This window comes from Phoca vitulina, unplaced genomic scaffold (assembly GCF_004348235.1).
Source record: "Phoca vitulina isolate PV1807 unplaced genomic scaffold, GSC_HSeal_1.0 scaffold4, whole genome shotgun sequence".
Lineage (NCBI taxonomy): Eukaryota > Metazoa > Chordata > Mammalia > Carnivora > Phocidae > Phoca > Phoca vitulina.
The window spans coordinates 82978993-83001114 of record NW_022589707.1 but is presented as its reverse complement, the minus strand read 5'-3'; the positions used below and the strand labels follow the sequence as shown (position 1 = coordinate 83001114).

General features: G+C 37.7%; 1 protein-coding gene across 1 annotated transcript in view; it reads right to left on the bottom strand.

The window, feature by feature from the left end:
* Window positions 1-10487: 10487 nt before the first annotated feature.
* NME8 (NME/NM23 family member 8) overlaps window positions 10488-22122 on the bottom strand; it is a 60844-nt gene continuing 49209 nt past the window's right edge. Inside the window, exons 11-15 of the mRNA XM_032401867.1 lie at window positions 17049-17193; window positions 16261-16368; window positions 13699-13850; window positions 11308-11452; window positions 10488-10725 (exon numbers count right to left, since the gene is read on the bottom strand). Coding sequence (XP_032257758.1) covers window positions 10488-10725; window positions 11308-11452; window positions 13699-13850; window positions 16261-16368; window positions 17049-17193 — 788 coding nt within the window. The remainder of the gene's footprint in view (window positions 10726-11307; window positions 11453-13698; window positions 13851-16260; window positions 16369-17048; window positions 17194-22122) is intronic.

Genomic DNA, 22122 nt, shown 5'->3' with positions numbered 1-22122 from the left:
TTATTAATTTTAAGAGAGTTTGTTTGAATGCTTTTTGAAGTTCTGCACCCTTCCTGAGTGGCCCAGTGTGCTACTGGACATAACAGTGTGCCATTAAACACAATTCTATTATGAATACCCAAATATTATCAGGCATATAAAGTGGCAGATAATAGTATTCGATCTGAAGGAGTGGGGAATATGAAGAAAGTAAGGTGAAGATTTTTACTATATTTAGTCTTCTGCACAATCAAAAAAAAAAAAAAAGCCAGTAATTACAGTAGTTGATTTACCCTAGTTTTTTTTAATGAATTCTGAAAAAAAATTGAGAAATATCCCTACTAATAATTTATACGTGCTTCTCAAACATAATGTTGGAACACTAGAGTTTTCAGGTGAGCAATGTGTTACTAATACTAAATAACCAAGAGGTAATGTCAGCAAGATGGTGAGTAGGAAGCCCTGGGCCATCCCTCCCTCTGCAAACTCACCAACTCCACAAGAGTTCATGAACAAATCTCCCTTGCAAGAAATCCAGAAACTAAGTGAAAAGCTCCTCCACTCTGGTTGACCACAAAGCCAGACTCAGTGAAGCCAGTAGGGAGATTTGGGACATCCTGTGACCCGAGTCCCCACCCCAGCAAAGCAGCATATAATCAGAAAGAATCCCCCTAATGCTTGGCTTCTCTCCAGGTGTTGGTTTGCATGTCCAGTGCCCCAACCTTCCTGAGAGGGATCCCAGAGGAAGAACCTGGGTCTCGGAGCTTGGATGGATCGACCATAGCCTAGCAACCAGGGGAGTACAGAGGTGGCCACTTGAGATGGCAGAAACCATGACTTCCCCTTCTTCCCAGTGCAGAGAGAGCAGATGAGAAAATCCAGGTCTGGAGAGAAGCATCTGGTAAAAGCAGCAGGGCTACATGGGGTTTGGCTCTAACAATCTACCCAGCCTCTACATCAAGGGTATGGTGGGGGGAAGCACTTGCCCCAGGCAGACGCTCAGGTCACGGGGTGGGGGAGCCCTGGCCACACAGGCCTAGAGGGCATGGGTACCTGAGACAAGGTGTCGGGAAGCTAACTGCACAGCACGTGCCATGTGACTCTCAGCATCCAGGGAGCCCAGGTCCCCAGCCCCATGTCTGCACTGTGGGGACAACAGGCCGAGGCACCAGCGAGCGTACCTGTGGGCCACATCCTGTCCAGGTCCAGCCTCCTCTAAAACAAAGGCTTCAACATAAGACACAAGCAAAACAAAACAAAAAAACAGGGGAAAAGCTTCAGGACATTGGTCTTGGCAGTGATTTCATAGATATGACGTTAACGACACAGGCAACAAAAACTTTTATGAGGTATCTAAAATAGTCATATTCATAAAATCAAAGACAGGGATGGTGGTCACCAGGGGCTGGGGAGAGGCGGAAGTGGGGAGTATTCATCAATAGACATAAAGTTTCAGTTAAGTAAGATGAATATGCTCTAGAGATCTGCTATACAACATTGTACCTACAATAAAGCATTGTACCCTTAAAAATTGTTAAGAGGATAAAGCTCAGTGTTCAGTGTTCATATCACAATAAGATAAAAAGAATACTAAGTAATCAGAGTTTGTATCTTCATTAACATTAGAGTTTAAAAATTAGGATGGAAAGTCATCCTTTGACTCACTCATGTGCCTCCCAGTATGTTCTCTTGCATGGAACGAAAAGGAGGGTGTCGTAGCCAACATGCTGGGAATTACATATAACTCTGGCTAAGAGCTCAAGTGCATCACTGTAGTGAACATCATCAGATTACAGCCCGAGAGGGGAAAATGCCAAAACGAGTGGGAACTTTATTATCAACTTCATCCCTGGAGAGATTTGCATTGTCTTAGTGTCAGGAAAGGAGGTACATGGCCTGCACTTGTCCTGTAGTTAGATTGCAAATTCTGTAAATCAGCATGACACCTTTTCAGAGTTTATTGCTGAAATGCTTAGAGTCAAATTTTTGGCCAACCTCTAAATATACGTTAGGGCCTTCTATGCATTTTGTATATAACTCCACTCCTGGCTTCCCTGGCTCCATCTTACACTCTTCTTCCCCATATTCCATGTTCCTCCCCAACTATTTTATTCAATCTTGTGTGCATTTATAGAAGCCACCCTAAATCCTCTCTGAAAGATAGGGTAAAGATAAACATTAAGATTTGTTTGAAGGTCACATTTTTTATTGTTATTATGCATAACCACATGTTTTTCACTTGGAGGTTAGTTTTTAACTTGAGGTAACCCGAGTTTTCCTCCAAAGAATATCTTCCTTTTTATTCCTCCCAGGAAGCTGTGCCACGTGGTTATATGCCAGTGTGAACTTACACACATTATCTTCTCAAAGTTCTAAGAAAAGAAAGAATATAGTTGATAAGATACATTACAAAGCTAATTTTAAAGCAGTTACGAGTTTCCATTTTGCACACAAATCCCCGACATGTGCTAGAATCACCAAGCTCCAGAGATGGTCTCTTTTCTTTACAGATAATACTGCCTGATTCAGCAAGTAAGCAACCAGCAAGGATTTACAACCCAATGAGTTAATGAACAAATTCTTTTGACGGGGTTAAAAATATTAACTGTAAGTAACCACAGCTTTCTACTCAATCCTCTCCAGGATTCAGAATTAATAGTCAAGCCAAAGGTGGGGAATAGAATTGGAAGGAACTGAGAAAGACAACAGGACTGAGCATGCAGCTCTTTATGGAACATGATGGAGAGGCTAGAGTGGGGAGAGGTGGGGATAAAAAGTTAAAAAGAATATTAAGTAATCAGAGTTTGTATCTTCATATGCCAGTGTGAACTTACACACATTATCTTCTCAAAGTTCTAAGAAAGGAAAGAATATAGTTGATAAGATACATTACAAAGGTAATTTTAAAGCAGTTACGAGTTTCCATTTTGCAATGGGGAAGGAGCTGCAGGGCTCAGGGGGACTCTGAGGACAGGGGTGCCCAAAGGAGTTTTAGGAATTTCTTGGTTATATTTGGTTTGAAAAAACTCCTTTAGTTAGTATCTCTTCAAGAAACTAAAGTAAAAGCTTACTTTCGTTTAAGGATTTTGATGTTGGAATTGCATGCATTTTTTTTTTTTTTTTGAAATGTGTTGTAAAAAAGCCAAATTATGGCAAGGGCCCAAATGTCCATTGACTGATGAATGGATAAAGAAGATGTGTTATACATACACGATGGACTATTACTCAGCCATAAAAAGGAATGAAATCTTGCCATTTGCAATGACATAGATGGAGCTAGAGAGTATTATGCTAAGCGAAATAAGTCAGAGAAAAACAAATACCATATGATTTCACTCATATGTGGAATTTAAGAAACAAAACAGATGAACATAGAGGGGAAAAGAGAGAGGCAAACCATAAAACAGACTCTTAACTATAGAGAACAAACCGAGAGTTGCTGGAGGAGTGGGGGGTGGGAATGGGCATTAAGGAGGGTACTTGTGGGGATGAGCACTGGATGTTGTATGTAAGTGATGAATCACTAAATTCTACTCCTGAACCCAATATCACACTGTATGCTAACTAACTGGAATTTAAATAAAAACTTGAAGAAAAAAAATAAACATATGCTCTATACCCAATCTCTAAAAAAATAAATAAAAATAAATGTAAGACAAGACTAATTTTGTATAGTTTTAGGAGGGGTTTTGGAGAACTCTATTGAGAGATCTTTGTGCTTTCCTGAGGAACTATTCTTTATTTTATTTTAAAAGTATTTTTATTGTGGTAAAATATATATAACATAAAATTTACCATTTTAACTATTTTCAAGTGTACAAATCAGTGCTCTTAATTATGTTCACATTGTCTGCAACCATCACAATCTGTTTGTAAAAATTTTCATCACTAAAAGGAAACTGTATTAAGTTCTAGTCAAATTTCTGTTCCTATAAATTTGCTTATCCAAGGTATCTCTTAGAAGTAGAATCATACAATATTTGTCCTTTTGTGTCTGGCTTATTTCACTTAACATAATGTTTTCAAGGTTCATCCATGTTGTAGTATGTTATCAATACTTCATTTTTACGTCTAAATAATATTCCATTGTAGGTATATACCATATTTTGTTTATCCAACCTTTTATTGACGGACACTTGGGTTGTTTCCACCCTTTGGCGGTTATGAATTATGCTGCTATTGAACACTGGTGTACAAGTGTTTGTATCCCTGTTTTCAATTTTCTTGGATATATATCTAGGAGTAGAATTGCTGGGTCAGATGTAATTCTGTGTTTAACCTTTTGAGGAACTGCGACACTGTCATCCCCCATTTTATATTCCCATCATAATGCATAAGGGTACCAATTTCTCCACATCCTTACCAACACTTGTTATATTCCCTTGTTTATTGCAGCCATCCTAGTTAGGTGTGAAGTGGCATCTCATTGTGGTTTTGATTTACATTTCTCTAATGACTAATTGTGTTGAGGACCTTTTCATGTGCTTGTTGGCCATTTGTTGATCTTTGAAGAAAGGTCTATTTAAGCCCTTTATCCATTTCTGATATTAAATCCTTATCAGATACAGAATTTGCAAATATTTTCTTCCATTCTGAGGGTTGTCTTCTCACTCTCTTGATAGTTTCCTTTGATGCACAAAGTTTTTATTTTTAAGACCAAGTTATCTCCTTTTTCTTTTGTAGCCATCTAGTCCTGGGCTTTTCAATGTCCTGCAGATTTTCCCCTATGTTTTCTTCTAAGAGTTTTATAGTTTCAGCTCTAAAATGTAGGTCTTTGATCCATTTTGAATTAATTTTTGTATATAGTGTAAGGTGATGGTCCAACTTCATTATTTTAAATGTAAATGTCAGTCTTTCCAGTACTAGTCATTAAAGAGAGTATTCTCTTTTTCCTAAATGATCTTGGCACCCTTGTTGAACATCAACTAATCATAAATGTGTAGGTTTACTTATAGGTTCTCAAGCCTATTCCATGGGCCTATCCTTAGACTTTAACAACCACACTGTTTTGACTACTGTCACTTTGTAGTAAGCTTTGAAATCAAGAATTGGGAGTGCTCAAATTTTGTTGTTTTTCAAGATTGTCTTGGTTCTTCTGAATCCTTCAAAATTTCATATGAATTTTAGGATGGGTCTTTCCATCTCTGTAAATAACACTAATGGGATTTTTTTTTTCTTTTTAGGGCTTGCAATGAATCTGTAGATCACTTTGGGTAGCATTGTAATCTTCACAATATTAAGTTTTCCAAGTTATGAACACAGGGTGTCTTTCCATTTATTCATGTCTTCTTTAGTTTCTTTCAGCATTGTTTCATATCTTTCAGTATAAAATTCTTGCACTTGTACACTGACTAAATTTAACCCTAAGTATTTTATTATTTTTGATGCTATGGTAAATTGAATTGCTTCCTTAATTTCCTTTTGGGATTTTTCATTGCTAGTGTATAGAAACATGAATGATTTTTGTGTGTTGATGTTGTATTCTGTACCTTTACAGAATTAGCTCCAACAAATTTTTGTATGTGTGTGTGTTTCTTCAGGGTTTATTAGATATAAGATCATGCTACCTGCTAATAATATTCCAATTTGGATGCTTTTATTTCTTTTTCTTGCCTAATTGCTTTGGCTAGACCTTCCAACACTATGTTAAATAGAAGTGGCAAAAGCAGAGATCCTGATCTTAGAAGAAAAGCTTTCAGCCTTTCACCATTGTAGTATGATGTTAGCTGTGGGTTTTACACATATGGCCTTTATCATGATGAGAAAGTTCTTTATATTCCTAATTTATCAAGTGTTTTTATCATGAAAGGATGTTGGATTTTGTCTAATGCTTTTTCTGTATCAATTGAGATAATATCTTTTTTCTTTATTCTATTAGTGTGGGTATTACATTCCTTGATTTTCATATGTTGAACTACCTGGTATTCCTAAGATAAATCTCACTTGATCATGGGGTATAATCCTTTTAATATGCTGTTGAATTCAGTGTGTGAGTATTTTACTGAGGATTATAGCATTGATATATTCATAAGGCATATTGCTCTGTAATTTTTCATGAAGCCTCTTTGGCTTTTTGTCAGGGTAATGCTGACCTCATAGAATGAAGTAAGAAGTTTTCCCTCCTTTTCAATTTTTTTGTGGAGCTTGAGAATCAGAGTTAATTTTTATTTAATTGTTTGATAGAATTCTCTAATGAAGCCATCTAGTCCTGGGCTTTTCTTTTTTGGCAAGTTTTTAATTACTGATTTGTTCTCCTTACTTGTTATAGTTCGATTCAGATTTTCTATTTCTTCTTGAGTCAGTTTTGCTAGTTTGCGCCTTCCTAGGAATCTGCATTTCACCTAGTTTATCCAATTTGTTGGTATACAACTGTTTATAGAATTCTCTTATAACCCTCTTTTATTTTTGTAAATTCAGTAGTAATGTCCCTTCTCCCACTTCTGATTTTAGCAATTTGCACCTGCTCTCTCTCTTTTATATTATTATAAAATATATTTGTACACTGTGTGCCCATTAACACATGCTTATAGTCATTATTTTATCATTGTCTTTTATATACTATAGGAAAGAAAGAGGAGTTAGAAACCAAAAGTACAATAATATTGGCTTTTTTACATTTACTTATGTAGTTATTGTTACCTGTGTGCTTTATTTCTTCATGTGGCTTTGAGTTACTGTCTAGTGTCCTTTCATTTCAGTTTAAAGAACTCCCTTTAGCATTTGTTGTAGACAGGTCTATTAGTAATGAATTCCTTCTGTTTTTGTTAACTTGGGAATGTCTTACTTCCACCTTTACTCTTGAAGGATATTTTTGCCAAATATAGAATTCTTGGTTGACAGGGTTTTTTTTCCCCTCTCAACAATTTAAATGTGTTATCCTACTGCTTTCTGGCTTCTGTGGCTTCTTATGAGAAATAAGCTGCTATTGAGGATTCCATGTATACAACAAGTCATTTCTTACTGATCTTAAGATTCTGTCTTTGTTTTTGGCTTTTGACAGTTTGACTATAATATACCTCAGTGTGGAGCTCTTTGATTCTGCTTGGATTTCATTGAGCTTCTTGGTTGTGTAGATTAAGGCATTTCATTATATTTGGGAAGTTTTCAGCCATTATTTCTACTCCTTTCTCTCACTCTTTTCCTTCTGGGATTCCCATAATGCATATGTTGGTCTACATGATAGTGTCCCAAAGATCCCTTAGGCTCTGTTCACTTTCATTCTTTTTTTTTATTTCCACTCCTAAGACTGGATAATTCCCACTGTCCTATCTTCTAGCTCACTGATTTTTTTCTTCTGTCTGCTCAAATTTGTCTTGACCCCCTCCAGTGAATTTTTCAATTTGGTTATTGCACTTTTCAGCTCCAGAATTCCTATTTGGTTTATTTTTAATCACTCCTTGTTGATATTCTCATTTTGTTCATACATTATTTTCCTGTTTTCCTTTAGTTTCTTATCCATGGTTTCCTTCAGTTCTTTGAGCATGTTAAGACAGTTGACTTAAAGTCTTTATCCAGTAAGTCCAATGTCTGGGCTTCCTCAGGGATGGTTTCTGTCAACTTTTTTTCCTGTGAATGGGCCATACTTTTCTATTTCCTTGTATGTTTTGTGGTTGTTGTTATTGTTGTTGTTGTTGAAAACTAGACATTCAACTACTATAATGTGGTAACTCTGGAAATCAGATTTTCCCTCTTCCCCAGGGTTTGCTCTTCTTGGTTGGTGAACACTTCGTTTGTGTTCAGCCAGTGTTTTAACTGAGACTTCCTTGAAAATCAGGAGTTTAAAAACAACAACAACAAACCACTTCTCCAAGTCTCGGTAGATTGGCTCTGTCCTCAGCACTTCTTTAAACACTTAGCCAGGCCATTTACTATTCTGTCTCAGCCTTCACTTCCTGCTTGTACTAAGCCTATTTATCAGCCAATGGTAAAAAATGAGGGTCTGTCAGATCTTCTTTGAGCATGGATCTTGTTCTGGGCATGTGCATGGCCCTCTAAATTCCCTACTATGCATTATTGCTTCTGAATGCCCCAATTTCCCAAAGAAAACCTCTCTCCCCAGTTTTTCCTCCCTAGCTTTAGGTGATCTATTGTATATGTCAACCATAATCTTTGTCCTCAGACAGCTGTGGGGTTTTTGATCACCATACAATGTTTTTAATCAATGTCCAACACTTTTTCTCCCTGAGCAATTTCCGGGTTTGGTGAAACAGATGAGTGTCTGTGTCATCCTTCAGGTAGCCTCCAAATAGAACAGAAAAACAGTAATTTGTAAATAATATCTGCCCTCCTCTCTCTGGAGCCAGAGACACGGGTCACACACTGCAAATAGGCTGTGATCTTCAAGATTGTCACCATGCTGGGCAAGTGGCAGGGCAAGTAAAAATGTTACAAAACTTTCATATAATTTTTAAGTTGCCTTTTCTTTGACTCAGCACACACTTGGTTGCTGTAAACCTTTGATTATTTTCCAGAGTTCTGACAGTTTCTGGTTGTTTTTTCAATGTTCCTTTGGAAGGATGCAAGCTTGGAGCTGCCTATGTCACCATTTTGCTGACATTCTCCATCACTCCAGTGGAGCCCTCTTGACTCCCCTGCTCTGAGAGCTGAACTTAACTCTCAATTCAGATTGAGAGTTATGACCAGAACAGAACTCATAGTATTTCCTTCCAACCTACTTTCCCTTCTCAGTTCCTTGTCTGGGAATTGTTAGGTCATTTCCCCAGTCACTCAAGCCAGGAAGCTTTATTTTTTCCCACTTATTTGGTTGTCAGTCATTGAGTCCTGTGGGTGTAAGGTAGCTTTCTAACAATCCTCTCATCATTCCACTTATCACTAACTGACTATTTCTATTATTAGTTAAGGTTGCTGTAATCTTTAATTTTATTGCAATGCCTCCAGCCTGGATAGCTTGCATATCATTTTCCTTCTCCATCTCCTATACGCATCTGCTCAAAGCACTCTGTGTTTACCCCTAAGAATGCTAGAGCACATGTTAATTTTCTATCTCCTGCTTTTAGAGTTCTAGAGTTTTAGGACAAGGACTGGGTATATTCAGTCTTGCAACAATGTTCAGCATATAGCAAGAGCTGAATAAATGATTCTTGAATGTCTGAAACAGACCGACAATACTGACAATACTCTGATATGATAGAGTATAGTAGATATAGCACAGTAGACATAGTAAGACAGAAACCAGCAATGTGTCTTTATATATAAGCATCAAGCATATATGTATATGATGGTTTAAAAACTTTTAAACTGACTTCTCTGTCTTGCTTCCTTACCTCTGATTTTGAAAATCCTCCCTACTTTTTAAGATTGATTTTGTTCCTTACGTTCTCCAGCTCCTAACCATCAAACATACACCTGTCAATTCAGCACTTAATTATACACTAATTTGAAATCCCCCATATTATTCATAATGCTCCCCTCATCAAAAAAGGGGGAGGATATGCAAATGTTAGCAAAGCTCTACACCATATTGCTAACTGATGCTATAAACAGAATGTAGTTCCACTCACCTCCCTCCCCACTAGTCATGTCTCACTGGCATGTTTAATAATGTACTGTCTTATAGTGATTATAACTAGATGTTGTTTCTTTGAGTTTTGTCTCCCCATTCGATTTACACTTTTCTGAAGGCAACAACCTCCATTCAGCCACTTTTGTATTAACCAAGAATTTGCAGTTCAAGCAGACACACAATTCATATTTTCCCAACATAAATGTTTATGGGTTGTGCACTCATGCCTTTGTCTATAATTGAGTGAGACTTATGGAATGAGCTGCACTGTGCCCAAATTTATTTTTATTTTATGACTTAATATTTTGATTCAATGTTCTTATATCAGGGGAAACCACAGCCTAAATGGCAATATTAAGGGAACAATGTACACTTCTCTCCCCTAGGAACCTGGTTGGGTGTGGAGGGGTTTCTCCATTTAACACTGCTTTCTCATTATGCTCTGGATACTGATTCTCAGTTTGGCTCATCCAAGTGGGGACAACCCTCCACATGCGAAGAGGCTCTACAGTCTTTTTTTTTTTTATGTTAGGTTAGTCACCATACATTACATCATTAGTGTTTGATGTAGTGTTCCATGATTCATTGTTTGCGTATAACACCCAGTGCTCCATGCAGTACATGCCACTACAGTCTTATTCCAGGCAGCTGTCAGACCCATACTGGTATACATTTGTGAGCCTACTCTTTGAAAAAAAGAAGGAAAGTAGGTTTAATGGGAAAAGCCACCTAGCTTAGGCTGTTTCCCCCATTGCCCAGGACAGAAAAGTTTCCAAACTTTCTTTCAACAGCTAAGTAAACTCAATCCATATACATGTTATGTAGCTTCAAGCCTGCTATGGAACAGCACAGAGTGTCTAGCAGGAAATAAAATCTGATTCACAGATATGGGGAAAGTTCTGGTCTTTCTGGGACAGTCTTGTCCTGGGCTCAGTCACAGTAATAAGCAAAGAAAAGAAAACAATAATTAAAGAGGTACTGTACTTTAGTTTTCCTCGGGATTCTCAGGAACAAATTCTTCAAAAATTCTAGTAATGCTCTCCATTGCTTCATAGGTATTAGATGATCCGTGGACAGCATTTTTCAAAACACTTCTTCCAAACTTGGCTCGGATAGAGTCTGGGGACAGTAGTTTTGCCTCATCTGGTTCTACAGGACCCATCAATCGTCTCCAGTCTGAAACAGCATTCCACTTGGTCAGAACCATGACCAAAGATGGACCCCTGCAAATAAGGATGCTTTCAGACAATCTGGGCATTTACACCTATAGAGATTGCATATACAGCTAAAGACAGAATGCCATGCTTTGTCTTTATTCTTTGTCCTTATCAGTGTGATTTTGTGCTTTCTTTTTGTTTTTCCACTTCTCCCCCTTCCAACAGATTGTTGTGCTAGAAGAGTGCTGTAGTTTAATTCTAGAAATATATGCCAGGCACTGTTCTGAGCATTTTTAATGTATCAATTATATAACCCTCACAACAAACAAAGAGATAGATACCGTTATTATCTCATTTTACAGATGAGGCAACTGAGGCACAGATTAAATATGTTGACAGAGCAGGGATTTAAAAGCAGAGATTAAAACCCAGATCATCTCTATACCTAATGTGAAGACCTAAAGAAATGAAGGAAGGAGGGAGAAAAGAAGGTAGGGAAGGAAGGAAATAGAAATGAACCCCAAATATTAATAGGGTGTCTTTATCTTTTAATGAATGGAATTTTTAAATTACATTTTGTATGTTTCAGTTTCTATAATGAATATTTACTACTTTTAAAATGCAAAGAACTATATATCAGAAACTTACTCAGATAACATTTCCAATACATCTTGATAAAAGTCTTTTCCTTTTATTTTTGAATAAATTTTTTCTGCTGCTTCTTCATTTAGGAGCATTTCCTTCGTCTGTGTTATTTCAAATCCAGCCTCTCTAATAAGTTTCAAGATCTCCTCTAGAGAAAACAGATATTTGGTAATCTTGTAGAGTGCCTCCACTTTTGTTCCATATTCAATATGAAATATTCCATATTTCAAGACTGAAATAACTAAGGAAAGTAATCGAAGGGGAGAGCCCATCTGAACACTTCTCCCTGAAGTAGCAAGGCACTTCAGGGAGGGAATTAAAGTAAATCTTGTCAAAATCTCACCAACAGCCTAAACTTTAAAGGCTACATTCAGTGAACCAAATGAGGGATTAGGAGCTTTCTGGTAAAACAGTCTTTTCTTTGGTCCAGATCAAAAGCACTTAGAAGTGCTGGTCTCTAAAGGTCGACCTTAAGTGCAACCGATAGCCTGAAGAAGGCTGGACTTCTCCTCCTATAAAGGGGGCAGCCAGGATCTGCCCTATGAAAGGCGCTGTGGGAACAAATGTGAATGGAACATTAAACACTTCTTCCAGATCTTGTCTGCTCAGAGGGCTGGGCTTAGAAACACAGCTTGAAAAGGTGGTCATTATTATAAAGAGCAATGTAAAAGGCTCCTGGAACCACAGGCAAGTAAACTATTAACTCTCTGGGAAGGTCAGAAATGACTTCCAGAAAAGCCAACCTTTGTGTTCAGTACAGAAAAAATAAGATATGATCACCACACAGACAAATAGAGAAAGAACATTGTAGGCACAGTGCAGAATTTCTAAAAAAAAAAAAAACAATGTTAATGAAAACACTATGCATTAAAATCTATGGGGTAATCAGAAGAAATTAAAGCAATAATCAAGGAAAATATATAACTTCAAAAATTTATATTGACAAAAATAATGGAAATAAATGAATTAAATATCCAATTAAAAAGCTAGAAGAAGAGCATTTTATTTTATTTATTTTTTTTTTTTAGATTTTTATTTATTTATTTGTCAGAGAGAGAGAGAGAGCACAAGCAGGGGGAGCAGCAGAGGGAGAGGGAGAAGCAGGCTCCTCACTGAGCAAGGAGCCCGATGTGGGACTCGATCCCAGGACCCTGGGATCATGACCTGAGCCGAAGGCAGGCGCTTAACGACTGAGCCACCCAGGCGTCCCGAAGAAGAGCATCTTAAAGAACTACTAGAATCAAAGGCAAAATTTTTTTTTAAGAAAACCTAAAGTAATGAGTTTGAAAACAGAAAATAAAAACTCATAAATAAATAAGGGCACCTGGGTGGCTCAGTCGTTAAGCGTCTGCCTTCAGCTCAGGTCATGGTCCCAGGGTCCTGGGATCGAGTCCCACATCAGGCTCCCTGCTTGGCGGGAAGCCTGCTTCTCCCTCTCCTACTCCCCCTGCTTTTGTTCCCTCTCTCGCTGTGTCTCTCTCTGTCAAATAAATAAATAAAATCTAAAAAAATAAAAAAATTATAAAAAATAAAAAAACCCATAAATAAATAAAATTCTCTTTGTTTGAAAGAACAAATGAAGAAATGGCAGGGTGGAAATAATCATTGAAAATGAGGAAATTAAACATGATAATAAGAAACCGTGAACTCTATACAGACAAAATGGATAATTTCCTAGGAAAACACAACTTAGCAAAAATTAACTCTAATTAACTATAGTGGAGGTAAAAAGTTTAAATAGATCAATTTCCATAGAAGACTTTCTCCACAGAGAAAGTGGTCAAAGAATTATCCCACAAAAAAGCAACAGGCCCAGATGTTTTCATAGGAAAACTCTCCCAAATCTTCAAATATCAACCCCACTGCTGCTTAAACTCCTTCAGAGTACTGCAAATGAAGATATGCACATTTTTTTATGAAGTATTATTACACTGTTATCTAAACCTTGCACAAAAAAATGAAAAGGACAGACCAATCTCACTGTCTCAACGTGAAAAATCCCAAGTAAAATATAAGCAAATAGAATCTAAAAGCACATTTAAAAAATACCTCAAGACTAAGTGAAGTTTATCCTGGAACAGAAGAATGGCTCAATATTAGAAATATCATGAACATGATCTTTCCTATTAATATATCTATGGAGAAAAACATTGTCATCTTCATCAATTCTGAAAAGGACTTCACAAAATTCAATTTCATTTTGATTATAAGAGAGACAGAGAGAAGGAAGAGGGAAATAGGGCGAGAGAGCAAATATGACAAGAGTTCATTGTTAAATCTAGATCGAGGGATGTGGGTGTTTGTTGAATTATTCCTCTAGCTTTTCCATAGTTTGAAAGTTTTTACAAAATCTGAAGGAAATGTACACATTGATTTTTATTTCTAAATATTTACCTCTTTGTTCCTGTGTTACATGAGGTTTAAGCAGTGCTAAAGTGCTTTGAGGAGGAAAGAAATACTGTATTTCCCTCTCGGCTGCTTCTAATGAATCACTTCCATACAACTGGTTGATGGGCAAATCTTCCATTGCAAATCGTACGCATAAACTTTGAAAAAGAAGTCAAGTTAAGCACTGTTAGAGCGTAACATAATGTAGTATAAACTAACACAACAGAACACTATATAAATTGTCCAAAAGTCATCAAACAACTCATTCCTGATCTAGACACTGTGCAAAAGGCAATAATTACACTCCTTCCTTACAAGGAAGTTTAACAGCCATTAGGAAGAAAGAACATGAACAATGAAATAATTATGATACGACTATTGACAGATAACTCTGAAAGAAGAAATGGTGCCTTGGTGCAGGGAAAAAGCACAGACTGTAGAATGCTTATTGCACTGCTTGCTAGCTATGTGTCACTGGTCAATTACTTAACTTCTCTGTGCTTTAGTTGTGTCAAATATAAATAAGATAATAAAACTGCTTTGGAAGGAGATTTTGAGGATGTAATCAGATGATAGTTTGAAATACAGGGTGCATATTAAGCTCTCAGTAAAATTCCTTTCCCTTCCTTCATCACTAAATATTATCAAGCACTAGAGATGGCATTTGACTCTATACCAAAGACCCCAAAACAAATACTGAATCCAGGAGACACTGCAAAGGAGCCTCCAGCAGAGCAAGCACAGTGATAAGAGAGGAGCATACAGGACAGCTACATGTAAAGAGGCAGGAGTGAGGCTGATGGTACTGGACATGTTGGGTTAGGCAGGTTTGTTTTTTTTTTAAGATTTCACTAATTTAGAGAGTGTGTGAGTAGGGGGAGGGGCAGAGGAAGAGGGAGAGAGAATCTCAAGCAGACTCCCTGCTGAGCGCAGAGCCCTATGTGGGGCTCGATCCCATGACCCTGAGATCAGGACCTGAGCCGAAACCAAGAGTCAAGACGCTTAACCAACTGAGCTACCCAGGCACCCCTGGGTTAGGCAGTTTATCCTGGTTCTGCTTCCTCTACAATAGATGAACACATATACCTCCTGAATCAATTGTTGTTCTTTGATTTTTTGTCAGTAGCCCTTTATCCCCCTCTCTTTATCTACACATATTTCAGTAGAGGATACACACTCTGCTTATTTCATTTTCTGCCCTTTACACATACCCCAACCCACAAAATCCAGCCATAGGGAATAGTGTCCTTTCCTATTAATAAACTGACTTCACTGGTAACTTGGTTTCTCTCCTTAGACCCCCTTCTTACCTCGTTGCTTTTGCTGATGCATTCAGATTTCCTTTTTGCCTTATCCAATTTGACTTTCCCACTTGACCCTTGGCAGTTCTCACATCTCTGATTTGAAGACCCTTGTAGCCCAAGAGCCCTGGAGACTGGGATTGCCAGAGGTGGGGGATTGCGCAGTAAAGGTATCACCACACGGTATCTCTGCTCAATGGAGCAAGCTGCCCCTCTGTGGATCTGTTAGACGATTACTGGGGGTAAAGTGTGTGTGGAGGAGGATGGGATAGAGTGAGTAGGTGATGAGAATGAGGGGTTGCTATGTTTCTCCTTTATGCAAGTGACCATATTTCAGATGAAGTGATGCAGGGCAGAATTTGAAACCCAAGTGCAGAGAAGGGCAGAGCTCTGCTGAGTTCTTTCAAAAGCAACCAGAAAGAACTGGGTAGAGCCGAGGAAACTGAAGAAGGGGGAACTAATAAAAAATAACAGTCAAGATTAGCTGTGAACTTGTAGCCACATAGGGATCATAAGGACTCTGGTTGGAATCCTCTGTAATAGTGAGGTAGAGAGGGGCAGTCACTGAGTACCTACACCTGGAGAAAATGTCTCTGTGCTGCTCACTACCTCCACATGTGAAACCATAATTTCTAGAACAATATGGCTACAAGCATAAGCCTTGAGTTGATAGGAATTCCTGTCTCGGATGCCATGCCTTGCATTCTACACTACACTTCATTAAGAGGTTTTATGGCATTCTGCTCATACCACTTATAGACTGTCCAACCCCTATTATCCTATATGGTAATTGTAGGGCTAAACAAGGGGTAAAATGTGTCCATGCAGAACAAGTCAGATTCCAGATATCCTACCCAAAAGAAAACATTTCAAAGTTGTGTGATGTGATGCTTCATTAGTATTGTTATTTATTATACCAACATGTATGTCAAGCTTGCTGTATCTGATAGAGCATCTCTGTTCTTGCTCACTTGAAGGGAGGGCCTTTCTTCTCCTGAATCGATTCCTACCAAGGCCAAGAGATGGCCTTTTGGCTGGGTCCCCACCACTTACTTCCCAGCCTCACACCAAGCATCCCACAACCTTCTTCTGCAAAGCCTTGGCTTTACTCGGGCTGCCACTGGGCTGGGCCTCTGGTCATAATCAGGAAAAGAAGTTTTCCTGAGAGCTTCCCTTGGACTAGAGTTGTGGTTCCTGTACCCATATCCAAAAATAAATTAAAATGTCTCCCATGAAAAAAGTTTGGGACCCATGATATGAATCCTACCTCTCTGGAAGATATTCTTTGGCTTTTTCAACACTACCTGGTCCAATTAACTCTTTCCAGTGTTGTAAACCATGGTCTCTTACTAAAACAAGGGCTAGAGATGGACCACTGTTAGAAAAAAAGACAAAAAGTATGGCTCAGGAGCTAATTGTATATAGATAATACAAGTAGATTTATTAGATAGACAAAAACATGTCAAGATAATCCTTTTATCAAGAGTCTAAGATGAATTTCCACTGGTGTACCCTCAAGAGTGTATTGAACACCTTATAAAAGGATGGAAGCAGATTAAGGAATGGAAGAGAAGAGCCTTCATTCTGATAGATCCGTTCCTGTTTTGTTCCCAGATTCCTGCTGATTCATACACCCTTGCTGGATTTCTGTCACAGCTGCTATTTCACTTACTCTTCTAGAAACCTGCCAGATTTCTAGTACCTCAGTCTTCTCCTAGAACTAGTGATCTTCAGGATCAACAAAGCCCTTGAGACTCAGTATGTTCTCTGCTTGGATTTAACGTGACACACCTTGGATTTCTGGCATTCAACTCAATGGACTCCGGTAACTTCACCCAGGCCTTTCTATCGCTCCAGTAACATTCCGGGAGGATGAGAGAAAATGGACAGTTGAGCAGAGAATTGAGATAGGAGTGAGATTGGCAAAGAAGTAGACTCAGCACATGTTTACAGAACCGAGAGGTGTGGCAACCTGACCAGGGCAGGGGCAAAAGAAGACCTAAATGATTCGAAACAAAATCAGACTGTGCCTTCTAAACCTGAACTCTACTTTACCTGGTCATTTTTTCTATAAGGTTTCCAAAATAATCTTCATTTTCATATTCCTTGCACAGTGTTTGTGCTTCCTCTTCTGATAATACAATTTGCCTTTGCATCAGTATTTTAAAGCCTTCATCTTCAATAATCTTCAAAACATCCTCTAAGTACAAGTCACATAACAAGTGTTAAATCGATAGGTTATTGGCTATACATACCATACAGAATGTATTATTATGAAGGCATATAAGGCATTTTCCCCTCATTTGAAATTTAGAAGTTTGCAAAAATAGCTTATTAGATTTTAAGGTGAATAATACTCTTATCATACCAAATTATGACTTATGATGCTATTTCCAGTTTTTCATTGCATAGGAATCATACACATACAAGGTGTGTAAAACTGAAAAACATTACAACTGAAATAAAATATTCACTGGATGGGCTGAATGCCAACAAGGAAATCACAGAATTCAGTTTTAAAACGAACACAATTGAAATGATCCAACTAGAACTACACACAGAAAACAAATTTAAAAGTGGCCAAAGCCTCAGGAACCTGTGAGACAATGTCAAATATCTAATATTTATATCTTTGGAATCCCTGATGGAGTGGAGAAAGAGTTGGCACAGAAAAAATCATTTGAAGAAATAATGGTGGAAAATTCCTCAAATTTGGTGAAAGATATTAATTTATAGATTCAAGAAGTTTAAGGAACCCCAAAGTCAAAGATAAGCTCAAAGCAAAGTATACTCAGGGACACCTCAGTGGCACAGCTAGGTTGAGCATTCAACTCTTGGTTTCTGCTCAGGTTGTGATCTAGGGGTCCTGGGATCGTGCCCTGCGTTGGGCTCCACACTTAGTGTGGAGTCTGCTCAAGATTCTCTCTCCCTCTCTCTCTGCCCCTCCCACTCATGCTTTCTCTTGCTCTCTCTCAAATACATAAATAAATCTTTTTTTTAAAAAAGTATACTTATACACATAATAATAAAACTGCTAAAAACCAAAGATAAGAAAAACATCTTGAAAGCAACCCCCCAAATAAATAAATAAAAAGGTACGTTACATATAAGGTAAAAAACGCTTTGAATGACTGGATTTGTCATTAGATACCAATAAAGCCAGAAGGCCGTGGCACAACATTTTTAAAGTGTTAAAGGAAAAAAACTGGCAAACCAGAATTCTATTATCAGTACAAATATCCTTCAGGAATGAAAATAAAGACATTCTTTGATGAAAGAAAACCAATTGAATTTGTTGACCTGCTCTAAAAAAAGTACAAAAGTTCTTTGGGTGGAAGGGAAATGATATCAGAGGGAAATCTGGAACTCCAGAAAGGAATAGAAGATAACAGTAAATATCTGGGTGAATATAATAAAATATTTTCCTCCTCTTAAGTTTTTAAAAAATTCATCACTGTTGAAAAGCAAAAAATTACAGTACAGTTTGGTGGAGTACTCAATACATGTAGATGTAATAGACCTGGTGACTACACCGGGTAGGGGAAAGGGGAAAAGGATATATGGGGCTGTAAGGTGATGTGGTAAAATATTAACTCTAAATAGTTTTAAAGTTACACACATATATTTTGACCCATAGCACAGCCACTAAAAGAAATGGACAAAATACATAGAATTAAGAAGCCAATAGATAAATTAAAATGGTACACTAAAAGAGTAAATTCTAAAAGACAGCAGGAAAGAAAAAACAGAATAGACAATTCCAAAATTTACCAAAATGACATTTAATGTAAATGGTGTAAACACAGCAATTAGAAGATAAAGATTGTCAGAATGGATTTTTGAAAAGACGATATTCTGTGCTCACTGGAAAAGAGAAACTTTAAGCAATAATGGAAATGATTCTTTCCATTTGATTGAATCCAATGATTCAAGCTAGATGCAAACTGAGAGAAGATGACTATACCAGTCCCAGAGGAGATGAAAACAATGAAAAAGAATCATGTTTTCACCTCTTTTTCTTCTATTATGAATAAAAGGTGTGAGGGTCTGATTTCAAAGTTGCCCAGAAAGCTTTGTTCTGAGGATTTGCCTTACTGGCAGAGTTGCTTGGAGGTGATTTGAGGCTTCTGGGCATATTTGAGGCTTCTGGGCATATGAAAGAACCAGGAAGACTGCCTGAGGCAATATCCAATAGAGGCCAGTCAGGCCCCAGGCCAGTCAGGCCCCAGATGCAAATGAATCTGACATCTTTACCCAACATGAATGAGGCAACAGCTATCTACCAACTCATACTGAAGACAGGCAGTTTTAATTCTCATGATGGATGGATTTAATGCTTGTTACTTCTTATCAATGGGATGTTCTTTTCTAGGGACTTGGTAGTAAAAGTGCTAGCAAATGGATTAGCCAGAATGTGTCTGTTGCATATTTCAAGTATTCTTAGGAGTGCTGGAAAAGGGTGGGAAGTGGAAACACGCACCAGCTGTCACATAAGATAGTCTCATGAACTATGGAAAAAAATCTCAACAAAATAGTATCAATCAAATCTAATAATGTACAAAAAAGGATACACTACAGCAAAGCAGGATTTGTTCCAGGCATACAAGGCTGGTTCAACTTTTGAAAACCAATGAACATAATTTGCACATTAATATGCTAAAGAAGAAAAATCATATGATCCTCTCAATAGATACAGGAAAAGCATAAGACAAATCCAACAACCATTCTTTTTTTTTTAAGATTTTATTTATTTATTTATTTATTTATTTATTTATTTATTTATTTGACACAGAGGGAGAGAGAGCACAAGCAGGGGGAGAGGAAGAGGCAGAAGGAGAAACAGACTTTCTGCTGAGCAGGGAGCCCACCGTGGGGCTCGATCACAGAAGGCAGACACTTAACTGACTGAGCCACCCAGGCACCCCTCCAACAACAATTCATGATTAAAACTCAGCAAACTAGGAATAGAGGGTTCCTCAACTTACTAAAGAACATGTACAAAAATCCTATTGCTAACATCATACTTAAGGAGAGAAACTGGATGCTTTGTCTCTAAGACTGGAAAGAAGGCAATGATATCCCCTCTTGCCATTCCTATTTGACATCATCCTGGAAAACCTAGCTAGTTTGAAATAACACAAGAAAAGGAAATAAAAGAATATATAGATTTGGAAGGAGAAAATAAAACTGTCTTTGTTTTCTAGTGACATCAATGTCTATGTGGAAAATCCCAAAGAAACAATAACAACAAAACTCCTGGAAACAATAAGAGACTACTATAGCAAAGTTGCAAGTTAAAATTAATATACAGAAGTCAATTACTTTCCTATATACCAGCAATGAACATTGGAATTTGAAATTTAAAACAATACCATTTACACGAGCACACAAAAAATGAAATACCTGGGTAGAAATCCAACAAAATCTGTATAGGGTCTAAATAAGGAATAGGCAGTCAGAGAAAGACAAATACCATATGATTTTACTCATATGTGGAATTTAAGAAACAAAACAAACAATCATAGGGGAAGAAAAAGAGAGGCAAACCAAGAAACAAACTCTTAATTGTAGAGAACAGACTGATGGTTACCAGAGGGGAGGGGGATGGGAGGATGGGTCAAATGGGTAATGGAGATTAATGAATGTGCTTGTTGTGATGAGCACCAGGTATTGTATGGAAGTGTTGATTCACTATATTGTACACCTGAAACTGATATTACACTGTATGTTAACTAACTGGAATTTAAATAAAAACCTGATAGATGATAGATAGAGAGATAGAGAGATAGATAGATAAAACTACAAAACTGGTGAAAGGGATCAGGGATCTAAATAAATGTAGACATAGGCATTATTCATGGATAGGAAGGCTCAATAGTGTTAAGATGTCAGTTCCACTGATTCTATACAGAAAGGGAAAAGACCCAGAATAGTCAACTTAATATTGAAGGAGAAGAACCATGTTGGAGGACTGATTCTACCTTACTATATAAAGTTACAGTAATCAAGACATCATGGAACTGGTGAAAAACAGACACAAAGATCCACGAAACATAATAGAGAACCCAGAAAAAAACCCACACAAATATACTCAACCGATCTATGACAGATAAGCAAAGGCAATGCAGTAGAGCAATGACTGTCTTTTCAACAAATGGCGCTGGAGCAATGAGGCATCCCCCCTGCAAAAAAAAATTACTCTAGACAGACCTTACACCTTTCACAAAAATTAGCTCAACTGGATTATGGACCTAAAGTTAAAACACAAAATCATAAACTTTCTAGAAGATAAGAGAGGAGAAAATCTAGGTGACCTTGGGTTTGGAAATGATTTTTTTAGATACAACACTAAAAGAAGAATCCAAAACAAAAAACTGGTAAGTTGGACTATATTAAAAGTAAAAACTTTTCGGGCGCCTGGGTGGCTCAGTTGGTTAAGCGACTGCCTTCGGCTCAGGTCATGATCCTGGAGTCCCTGGATCGAGTCCCGCATCGGGCTCCCTGCTTGGCAGGGAGTCTGCTTTGCCCTCTGGCCTTATCCCCTCTCATGTGTTCTCTCTCATTCTCTCTCTCTCAAATAAATAAATAAAATCTTTAAAAAAAAAAAATGTAAAAACTTTTCTGTGAAAAAGACTGCTAAAAAAAAAAACCACAGAGCCCAAAACCTGGAAAAATATTTGCAAACCACATTTATATAAAGGATTATATTCAAAATTTACAAAGAACTCTTACAATTCAACAATAAGTAGACAACTCAATTAAGAAATGGGCATAAAGAGGCGCCTGGGTGGCTCTGTGGGTTAAGCATCTGCCTTCAGCTCAGGTCTTTATCCTGGGGTCCTGGGATGGAGCCCCATGTTGGGCGCCCTGCTCAGCGGGGAGCCTGCTTCTCTCTCTCCCTCTGCCTGCTGCTCCCCCTGTTTGTGCTCTCTTGCTCTCTGTCAAATAAAAAATCTTTAAAAAAAAAAAAGAAATGGGCATAAGATCTGAAAAGACACCTCACCAAAGAAGATACACAGATGGCAAGTTAGCATATGAAATGATGCTCAGAATCATATGTCATTAGGGAATTGTAAATTAAAACAAAAATGAGATAACATTATATACCCATTAGAACAGGAAAAAAAAT